This window comes from Podarcis muralis, chromosome 1 (assembly GCF_964188315.1).
Source record: "Podarcis muralis chromosome 1, rPodMur119.hap1.1, whole genome shotgun sequence".
NCBI classification, from domain to species: domain Eukaryota; kingdom Metazoa; phylum Chordata; class Lepidosauria; order Squamata; family Lacertidae; genus Podarcis; species Podarcis muralis.
In genome coordinates this window covers 76,682,173-76,693,797 of record NC_135655.1, presented here as the reverse complement: position 1 = coordinate 76,693,797, position 11,625 = coordinate 76,682,173, and the positions used below count along the sequence as shown (strand labels likewise).

Genomic DNA, 11,625 nt, shown 5'->3' with positions numbered 1-11,625 from the left:
GCTTATTTTAACTTTCAGCTAATCTCAATACAGCAGTCTTTTTAGCACCTGCAATCAAACTCAAAACTCCTATGTGAAAGTGTAACAAATACTTTACTTTGTATTGTTATCGTTAATTGCCACAACTGTAAACTAATACCATATAGTCCTGCACAAGGATGAGGACTTGGACACATGGGTAACTAACAAAGTAATAGCTTCAAAAATATCTAATTCAGGTGTTCAGCTGTTGACAGAGCTGCAAACCATGGTTTTTCATGTTACGTGTTTAGCCAGGCTTTTTAGACTGTATTAACACAAGATGGAACAATGTTTTTCAAAAAAGCAGGAAAACAGCTCAACTAAGGTTTTTACCACATGATTTACAGTCCCCATCCTTACAAATGTGCAGGGTTCTCCTTTCCATTTCTCAAAGTTGAAGACTTCTGTATTCATCCCATTTACAAAGAGCACCGTCATTTTCTGCTGAATGAAAGTAGGACATAATAGTTAGATCACTGTAAACAGCTCACATCTAAACTACAGTAATAATTTGCTAGAAAAAAACCAAGCAGCTAAGCATCAGAGATCTGCTTCATCTACTTATCCATAATTGACCAGGTTATTTTTAAAAATGAAGCTATGTACTGCTACCCCATTAAGCCTTTAATATATATTCATTTTTTCTTTGAAGAAAAAGATTGAGTTTGGCTAGCTGTAACTAAATAATTTTTATTCTTAATATAAAACTAGTCTCCCCCTCTCAGACATACACACATTGGCTAGAATACTCCAGAACTGAAGGGCTATGTCTGCAGTGGCACAAAATTTTACTGAAACTTCCCCCACCTTTTCTTACCTGCCATTGCAAAGAAAAACAAGGTTCTGGACAGCTGCAACTGTAGAATTTTCATTCTGTCCAGTGACAAGGTGTCTGTCCAATACAACATGCACTGCATCTGCTTTGCTGGCTGTATTGCGAGAAAATATTCATGTCTTAATTTACATACTACAACCTCCATTTCTCTGACACTTAAGAAAAACTATACACAAATCTTTACTGCTGTTTATCGATTTAATTTCATCTTCCTAATAAGTTGATTTGTTGGTTTTTTTAAATCTCTTGCAAACCCTTTTTATTGTCCTTTGTGACTTGTAAAACCCAAGCAATTATAGGGATATCTATAACATTGGCCAGGCTCAGATTATGATTTAGATTATTGCATGTGAGCCACAGTGACTCTTGTGCTTGTCTTCCCCTCTCCTTAGTGTTTGAAACAAATAGAATGAAATTTTCCTATTCATCTTTTAAAATATTGCACAATTGTGTGCAAGAGCATGCTGAGGGTATATAAGAACACAGTGGATCTTAACTTCTGCCTGCAACAACATTAAGGACCACTAGAGGGCTCTCCAGCAGGGTATTCAGATTCCACTCATGAACAAGCTTGACTTCATTTCTGAGATGGTCAGTGGCAAAGACTGAAATGGAGTTCCTGTGAGTTCAATTATGACAGGCATCCCAAAATTCAGCTGTTTTGGGACTACAACTCCCATCATCCCTAGCTAACAGGACCAGTGGTCAGGGATGATGGGAATTGTAGTCTCAAAACAGCTGGATGGCCGAGTTTGGGGGTGCCTGAATTATGAAATAGTTCTGTTCAGCTCATCTCCAAGGTTGGGAGATTTACTGTGGAATGCTGGGCTGTTATAGCTTCCATGTTGCTGAATGTTTTAATGAGAAATTTTGACAAGCACTTTCTAACTTCCACTTTTAAGGTCTTACATCTGCATTAGATTTTGCATTAATACAGTACAACCCAAGCATTTCTTGATCATATTTACTTAATCAACTACTGATTAAAAACCTGTGGGAACAGAGCCTTAAATGACATACCGCTATAGATAGCTCCAGAATCTTTTGCAAAGTCCTCAAAGATAATAGGCAAACTGGCAAAACTAGGCAGTCTTATTAGTTCATACACACAAGGCTGGAAGATACAAGAAAATAAATGTCACACAAAACACGAAGAAGATACTGTTTTCGGTGGGCTACCCAACACCTTGACTAGATTCTTGCAAAGAATACAGGACTAAGTTGACCTTGGTCTGATCCAACCAAGTAGCTCCTAACCAAGGAATCAAACCACACAAAATACATTAGTGGGTCACAGGACTTAATTTTAAAGGGAGGGGAGAAGGAACAAGGCTGAAGTGAGCCTATTGCTGCATTAGTTCATAACACTCTTTATACTTGAGCCTAAAATAAAGTTATTTAAGTAAACATGCACCTTTCTATCCCAATGCTAGCATATCAACAGAAAATTTAAGTACATGGTTTCCCCCACAGTTAGTAGTTAAAACTACATAATGCATATGGCTATGTTTGTATTGATTATACTGTGATCTTCTTGAGATTATTTTTCTAAATTGCTTTGAGGAGTCTTTTGGCTATATTTTTTTTTTAAAGTAAATAAATACAACTTTATCAGTCATTTCACCTTGCAATGACCCTGAATTAAACGCCAGTAAATATGTGCTTGCCTTCACTGAAAACAGACTACTATAAAAGGCTTGGAGCAGATCTGTGGTTGTAATCTGGGAAGCCCAAGGGGAAAGCCACATATAAAATGTAGACAAAGGCTACTTCTTATGGAACTCATCAGAACAGAAACTTGAGTTTTAGAAGAGTGATATATGAAAAGTCGTGATTTGCTTAAACATACTGCACCTACACCTGTTAAGCTGTATTCCTGAAATACCCAGGATTTGTCCTCATTTGTGGCACAGCATAAGGCGGCAGCTCCATGTCCAACAGCACATATGGGTTCTACAAAGAAAAACAGCTTCATCTAAAAATCCCTATTCAGAAAAATTACAACTGATTTCCCCCCCAAGAAGTTCAGTTATGCTACAAAATATTCTTCCCATCTAACTGACTTCAGGTATTTCTGTGATACAGTCCAACTCCTATTAGCCCCAGCCAGCATGACCAATGAACAGAGATGTTGGAACTATAATCTCAGCAATATCTTGAGGGCCACAGGTTCTCCAAATCTGATTCAAGGCATAAAAACCACTCAGAATGACTGAGATTTGACTGACAGCAAACATTGCTGGGGGGAGGGGCTGTGTAAAAAAGATGTGGAAAGAAGTTCGGTGTTGGTATTTGTAGATTAAGCGATGCACATCCACAATGTTAGGTTCTAAACTGGCTACAATTGTTTTTATGTTACTGAACTGAGTTTGCACTAGTTTGCTACTGTATCCACATTATCAATAATTTTCCTTAAGACCTCCTGGATGTTCGCCCCTACCAGAAAGAGAGATCTTAATTAGTCTTAGCAGTTTATATGCTTCTCAATCTAAGATGCACAAAGTGTACAGAATAAAGCATAAATCCCCAAGGAAGTTTACTTACTGTTTTCAGAGCTGAAATGCTGCAATATTCTAGCTAAGTAACCACTGTTTGCCAGATCCACCATGGCACCAGGACAGTCTGGAATCAACAAAGCATGGTATCTGGCACCTTGGGAGGAAGAAGCAAAGAAGCTTATGACGCTTGCAAGATCTGTTTATTTCAAAACCAGCTAAAGGTTTATCAAGGTTGACAGGCTGGCAGGGATGACTCCACGGGCTAGTGGTTACACCCCAAAATATTTCATGCAACCCCATTCACTCCCCCAGCTTTTAGTCACTAAAGTCCTATAATGTGCCAATTAAATCCTTGCTCTCCTATTAATGGCCTTTGCCTTCCCCTTCATTCCCCCAAACCAGAATTCCTGGAGTTGGCACTACAGGAACAGTGCCTTTCTACAAATAAATTTATGACCCCTCTCCCATATTCACTGCCCCCAGTGACCTGGCTCTTACTTTACCTGCTCCAACGGCAGGTGTGATTTTGAAGGTGTGAAGAGTTGTTCCACCTTTTCCCTGTTCTGCCCATCAAGGGGATTACCATACCTGGAACGAGGGGTAGAGCCATTACTCCAAACCAACCACAGCCTCCAGGGTGCAACAAGGTGCAAGAGGACAGCTTTGTAAACAACCCTGCAGCTGACTTCAGAAGAATAGTTGCTGCTCTCCTTCCCCACTGTGTCCCTTTCACAGGCAGCTTTGTTCCCACAGAAACACTATAAGTGCACGCAGGATTCTTCATTATGGGGTAATTGGAAGGGGCCTGTTCAAGAAAACATTGGAATGGGCTCTATTGACCACACTCCGAAACTATTAAGAGCAGGCTAGATTCCCTTTGGCCTCACTGTTTTCTGTTTTGAGGTCACACTGAAACAGGACAGAATGTCTGAAAACTGCTCATGACCATGTTTGCGTCTGAAAACTACAGACAAACCAATTGCCCATCAAATAAAAATGAGAGGCAACATTATGGAGGGGGCTGCCTTATGAGGATTTATGCTCCTATTTCAGGTCTTGTTCCTCCCCAAAGTGATCTGGTAGGTCACTGGCAGGAAAATGTCAATTCAGATGCAATGGGAAACCATGGTGAGCCTTGGGTTTAAGGCACCCTCCCATCACCATTTCCTTTGCAACCATGGTGCGAAAATCTCTATTTTAAACTAACCACAGTTCCCTCAGGGAGTTGAACAATGTTTGTTCAAGCTATGGTTTGAAAACGAGCCAGGATCCCAAACCACTCCTTGATGCTGGTTTGTTATCACAAGTTACAGTTGAAATAAACCACAGTTCACCAAGCTTAGATATCACAGGAAAGTGCTGTCAGTTTAAAAGTCAGAGTACTACCTTTCAGTTTTCCCTTGGATGCAAAGGAGTGGAGGAAGGAATGTGTGAGCCTTAGATCTGCCATAGCTTACTGTCACAGAAGGAAACCATAGTTCCCTATCATATCTGAATACTCTCTGTCACAAATACAAGAGAGGCCTTGAGATTGCGGCAAACAGGAAAAAACCTATCTAAATCATTGCTAAAAATGCAAAAGAAACAGTAATAGCATTATTCTCAGCACATGCTCAGCAATCACTTTTAAAATCAATGAGTGCTTAAGTTTGACAGAGTTGGCAGCAAGGAGCACTATACTGTGTAGATAAGAACAGTTTGTGCACAGAGAACAGACCCTGAGTTGCAAGTTAAAAGATACCTCACCATCAGTTGATTCCAGCTTGGCAGGATTTGCGTAAGATTTCATTCGGAAGTCCTGGATCCAACGCATGTTTGCCTCATTAACACCAGTGAAATCAATTGACTTTCCCTAGCAGAATCATTGGTCAAAGCTCAATTAATGAAAATATGTGAGGAAAGCCTAGTTAAATGCAAGATTTTATACATGGGCAAGATCTGATAAGAGCACCCATTTTTTTAAGACATACCATTTATTGGTGATTGACTGAAATAAGATAGACAATTCATATGCAAACAAGTGGTTCTGATTTTGTAAAACATGCACAAAGCTACACATATGAACAGCACTGCAGCTCAAACCAATGCCTCTCCCTTTCCCAAATAACACAGCCTAAAACTAATTGTTTCCACTTAAAAGACCTATATTTACTGCCCTCTCTATTTCCAAAGACAGAGTCTGATGTAGACTCAGATGATGGAAAGACACCCTCCCCCCTCAAGTAGGGAGAGGAGAGAGCAGGCTAGGGCTCTCGGGTAAGATGGCAGGACAGGGATGGAGAACTTCAGTGCCAAGACCACATTTCCATCTGAGCAACCTTCTGGAGGCTGCATGCCAGTGGACTGCAAGGCCAAAGGCAAAAGTGGGCAGATCAACTATTAAGAATATTAGCTTTGTGCAGTAGGCTAGTTTCTACACACACTCTTGTATTCATGGGCATCTGCAGGAATTCATCAGGGAGAATGCGAGTAAAACACTCAAAGCAGGAAGTACGGTAGGCTAATTTTGTACAAAAAATGAGGATAAAAGTACCTGTACTTTTTGTCTCAACACACACACACACACACACCATGGATGCTCATGCCTCTATCCAGATAAGCAAGAAACATTTTCAGATTTGAAGGACATATTCCAGTTAGGCAAGAACACTCAAAGAGGGCGCAAAGCAAGTCTATGAAGGAGTGTGACCTGGGGAGAGTCCCAATGGCCTCCTGGGGAGCCACATTTGACTCTTGAAAGTAAGGCTCCAATTTCTGGAGCAGGGGATAAAAATTACTTCCTGCTACAAAGAAAAAAGAATCAGCAGGCAAGGATTGTTTGTGCATTCTTCCCTCATGTAACAAGGCAATACACCTGGCAGCAGAACACCAGGCATTTTTGGAACCTAATGCACTTCCACTCAACAGCCCTACAAAGCAGGGCTGCCTCTTTATTCTGAAAGTTTCTCTGTGGAATGTAGCTCTGGTATCTCTGGATCCCAATCCCCTCACCCAATCCTCCCACCCACACATATGTGATTTTGAGGTATGAGTTGCTTGCCCTGGGATGCAGCTCCCTCAACAATTCTTTCAAAGACCAAAAAATGATCTTCACTGGTCGAGGAATAAACCTCATGGATTTTCGCAAGTTCCGTTTGTTTTAAATGAGCCTAATACTACTGTCTGAAATCTATTGCAACAATATCCACAGCTAGGTATTAAATTTTTTTACCTACCCCTGGAGTAGCAACCTGTAGATTAAAAGCAGAGCTTGCCAGGGTAAAAGAGTGAAGGAAGGAATCAGCAGATACCCCTGGAAAACAGGAATTAAACAAAAGGCATGTTTCGTTTGTTTTCAAGTACACATTTTTCACAGTACTAATCTGCTATTCCTGGTGGTCATTTTCCTCCTATAAGGAGCATTTTAATAATACACAATATTCATAATATTATTGAAAAAGACAGCCAGCTTAGGATGTTGGTAGTTGCCCCAAACAGACAAGAAATTACATCAACATCTAATCAGTTTTACAACTCCAGGAGAGAAGAATTGTGACAAACTATTTCATGCAGCAGGAGAGATATGCAATAAGAAAAAGCCACATCATAAAAGTAAAAAAAGGGGAAGCAGAGCTCAAGGCAGGGAGCAATATTAAGTAGGTTGCATCCACACCATACATTCAAAGTATCGCTAACCACTTTAACAAACACAGAGAACTGCAGTCTCTCATGGTGGCTGACCTTACAGAAGAACTTCAATCCCCAGAATCTTTTAACAAACTGCAGTTCCCAGGATCCTCCCCGAGTGTTTAAGGTGGCATAAGAGCATTTTCAATGTATGGTGTGGTGTGTGAGGGGCAATCTCAACAAGCCAGCTCCAAGCACAATTCGTACAATATGAGTAAGGATTTCAGGCTCATATCGGAGACTAAGAGTACCAGAATGAGAGTGTGGCAGGTGTTCCGGATTGTTACAATACAAAAAAATGGGGGGGGGTGTCATGTTTGCTTGTGCAGGAAGGCAGGCCCGGCCTCCCCTCTCCTGTTTAGGGTTGCAATTTTATTTTATTTTAAAGTGTTTATTTTGCCAGGGCTCCTACAACTCTTACGCGACGGACAATAACAATTATAACAATAGAGAAATAACAAGGTAACCTCGCCCCGCCCTGCAGAAATGGGAATGCCGCTGGCGTGGGTTGGCTCCCCGCAGCTTCCCTCGGGCGCCTCCATTCCGCCACCCCGGGTCCTCCGAGCAGAAGCCCCGCGCAGCTCCGTCTCCGCCACAGGGCGAGCCGAGGAGATAAAAAGCTCAGAGGGGCGCCCGCCCGCCCACCAGCCCGAGCTCGCTCTGCCCGCCCCTCACCTGCTGCGGCCGCGCTGGCCGCGATGAGGCACGTCGGCTTGCTGAGCCTCTCCGACATGATGGCGGCCTCGTCGTCCGCGGAGCCTCCCCGCGGGAAAGAGGAAGCAGGCGGCGGCCGCCTTCTCATGCGCTCCCGGCCGGCGGAGGTGGGGAAGCCTAGCAGCGCCTGGAGTGCAGGCAGAGGCCTATCCCCCCTCCGCTACGCCAGGCTGCGCTGCGCAGGCGCCATGGCGCGTGCGGCCCCAGCTGAGGGAGATGGGCCAGAGGCAGGTGTGGCGTCACTGCGGGGTAGGGCGGTTCCTCCCTCCGCCAGAGCGGGGAAGCGGATGCGATGCCTTGAAGGCGGCGGCGGCGGCAGCAGCAGCAGGGGTGGATCCCTCCAGCGCCTGAAACAAAGCAGGCGGCTCTCGAGTCTGAGCTGGGCTGGAAGGGGAAGGGTTAAGCAGCCTCTAAACACCCACAAGGACCAGCTGCAGAGGCCTTTTCTGCATTGGCTCCCCTAGGGAGGCTAACCTGGAAACAGAAAGTTCAGCTATATGGACCTTTGACTTGATCCAGCAGAACCTTTATTTACCTTTTTATGCTCGGAGAAATCAGGAACAGAATTGAGAAGCAGCACATTGACTATTACTGTCTGCTTAACCAATCATTTAAAAGCAGAATTCATGTATGAGGTTAATTTCATACCAAGGCTTTTTCTGACTCGCATGGGACAACTTCTCTGGAGCAGGAAACATGTTCTATTGATTCCTTTTATTGATTTGTTCTCAAATTCAAAGGCATAGAAAAACTGATCATCTACTTGCCTGCTCATGGAAGCTTTCAAAAGCATGTGCACTGTCTTCTTAGCATCCAAAGACTCTGTTGGCAGAATACTGGAATTCTGTGTCATCATCAAACAGGTCCAAACTACATGGAGAATAGGCTCAACAACAACAATTTTATTATTTGTACCCCACCCATCTGACTGGGTTGCCCCAGCCACAAGATAGGTTTGGGGTGCCAAATGCATCCAAGATTAGTGCAGTGAAGTACGAGTTGCAGACAGGAGCCAAGTATCTGCAGGAGCGCCTCCTCCAATACCAGTTGATTCAGTTCCTGAGACTGGGAGGCAAAGACAAGGTCCTGCTTGTGATCTTCACAAGGCTTTGTTGCCCAGGAATGTGTAACAGTCTCCTTTGTGGTGCTACTTTGCCTTTGGAATGCCCTCTCCCTGGACTTACATTTGGCTTCCGCTTTTTTTATATTCAGAAACCAGTTGAAGACATTTTTGTTTACCCTCCCTTTACAGAATTATATTTTGTTGGTTTTAATAACTCACAGCTGAAACCAATCTGTGTTTTAATGATTTTGTTATCATTTGCTGATAAATCTTGTTTTATCTCTTAGCATACATTACCCTGAGCTCCTTTTGAAGGAAGGGGGGTTCATAAATGCAATAAACAAATAAACAATTGAATACACATTTTGTAATAAAAAGCTTGTTAATAATTAGTCTCAAGGTGCTATCAGACATATTTCTCTTTATCACAAAAGATTAGCATGGCTTTTATAGTTATTTGTTTATATATTGATTAATTACTATTCTACACAATATGAAGTTAGCCATCAGATTACTGCAGTGAACAAGTTATAGCTTAGCCTGCATGGGTTGCCTAGTAAGAGAAAATAGGACTAGCAAGGAAAAAAATAGTCTCTATAAATGCTGTCACTTTTTCTTTAGAGAACCAGAAACTAATCATTCTTTCAGGAAGGATTTTGCCTGTTGATCCTAAAAAGTACAAAGGGGAGAAACTAGAGAATGACTAACTTCATGTGAGGTAATGACATAACACCAGTTTGTGTGTTTTCATTTGCAGAGAATATTCATTTTAGCTCACAAAGTATATTATGTATGTCAATAATCTCCCGACACTCCACCAATTGTAGGGGGATGAATTCTTTGAAGAAGCTGAAACCATCTGAACATTAGGCAAAGAGTTTGGCTCATTTCACAGAAGCAGGGATGCCACCTTGAACAAAATTGTGTGGGGGGGGGATAAACCCTGCCCCAAATAATTGATCACAAGATGCAGAGCACCCACACCATTTGAATGACAATGCCTATCAACTTGGGGGAGGGCAGCCCCCTCAAATATTTTATTTGTGGGCCCAAGGTCCCTTTGAGTTTGCTCCTAGGCACAGAATAAATAGTGGTAGTGCTCAGAACCCTCCTGCAAGTAGAGAAAACAGCTACATACAACCTGAAACAAAGCAAAAAAACACAGAATGAAAAAAGCAGACCATATCCTTCCCCCCAAAAGAAACCTGGCAACCCCTCCAACCAAATGAAGAGCAACAATTTTATTGGAAGGGGCAAGAGGCCTTGGAGGGGAAAGGGCCCATGTCCGCCAAGTTGGGGACCTCAGTGTTAGAGCAAAATGATACACATTGAAAGAAAAAGAATCATGTATGCCGAGGGTAGACAACCTGGCGCCCTTCAGATGTTTATGAATTCACAGCTCCCATAAGCCCTAGCCAATGTCAGGTATAATGGAAAACAAGTGTGATCCTGAAGCAAACATTTTGAATCCCTCTTGCAGGCAACATGAGGAAATAGAGAAAGCACATACAGAAGAGACTCATTATACAGCTTTCATGTAAATCCCTGCAGCCTTGGAGTTAGAATAGCATAGCTGTGCTCTAAATAAACTCTGGAAATGTATTACCAGCAGAGATGTTCAGAATATTGCTCTAGGTAGCTCACAACCCACCCTTCTTATTGCTCTGATTTCCAGAAACTAACGAAGAATAGATAAATACATTCCCAAAGTTCTAGTCTGAACAGGCTGCAATAAATTTTGTATTATTCACCAAATTCCTCATGTTAAGGCTCCTTTTTCTCCATATTTTAGACAGATGTGTCGATAGAAAGTACCAGTTTCTATGTTCTCTTGTCACTTCAGTTCACTAAGTAGCAGGGTCCCTCCTTGGTAGGATGGGAAATCATTCCAGTTCTGTGTGCAGAACTCCATGTCATCTAAAATTATGTAGCCAGAATTAAAACACAGTAGGACTCAACACTCAAGCATAACACACAAAATGATGGTCACTATAAGAAGTGTACAATATACATATATATATAGTTTATTTCACACAATCTTGATAAGAGTTACAGGTATATTGGGAATCATTTACAGTTCCATAGTATATGGAGTGGCCATATAGCTTCTGATGCAAGTAACATACGTTGTGTAAAAGCGTACACTTTCCCAATCAACCCACCCGCCATTCACACAATGGATTTTCAAAGCTAATACTAGATTCAGCTACGTAGGAAAGCCTCGAGAATGCTAGGATACAGCGTTGGGTGACATACAACACTGTAGGTCACAATGGGACAAGCTAAACTACTTTAATTTTCAATCTAGTATTTCTAGTCTACCTGCATTATTGCATTTATACGCATTTTAAAAGTCAAATAAAAGAGAATACTATATGGGAAAGGAAAAATTCTTTGCTGATTTTAAGGAGTTGAGCTGCAGCCCATACAAAGTGTCCATAGAAGCATAGGCAAGATTATAAATTCAAAAAGGTACAAATTAGTTTTCTAGCTTGGTGTGTGTCAGTAGGCTTTCATTTCCTTTGCGGAAACGGAGTCACCAACAATGGACTCAAAAAGAAACCCAAATCTGCATGTTATACACACAGGCCAATTGATGTGTTAAGTGGTAAGTGGATCTGTTCATTTGCAGGGGAGGGGCGGAAATCAAGATGTTGCTTGACAAATTCAATTCAAAAAAGAAATTATATTTGGGGCCCATTAGAGATAATGGGGAGACCCTTTAGAAATACTTGTTTTTTGTAATGACCTTTGCTATGTTCATCTGATATATATTTGTTTTAGTCAAGTGATCCCCTTAAGCAGATAGCGAATGTTCAGATTGAATA

The 11,625-nt window shown here is 41.9% G+C and overlaps 1 protein-coding gene across 2 annotated transcripts; it reads right to left on the bottom strand.

The window, feature by feature from the left end:
• Nucleotides 1-74: 74 nt before the first annotated feature.
• Nucleotides 75-8,001, bottom strand: GATD1 (glutamine amidotransferase class 1 domain containing 1). Of its 2 annotated transcripts, none has more exons than XM_028735079.2 (8): nt 7,696-8,001; nt 6,570-6,646; nt 5,101-5,206; nt 3,401-3,508; nt 2,715-2,809; nt 1,877-1,970; nt 839-950; nt 75-462 (listed from the first exon to the last, which is right to left on the bottom strand). In XM_028735079.2, exons 1-8 carry the CDS (start codon nt 7,820-7,822, stop codon nt 456-458), a joined length of 726 nt encoding a protein of 241 aa, XP_028590912.1. In that variant the 5' UTR covers nt 7,823-8,001; the 3' UTR covers nt 75-455. The 2 variants fall into 2 exon arrangements, with proteins under 2 accessions (XP_028590912.1, XP_028590905.1); XM_028735072.2 differs by having other exon boundaries at nt 75-465; nt 7,696-7,999.
• Between the last annotated feature and the right edge of the window lie 3,624 nt (nt 8,002-11,625).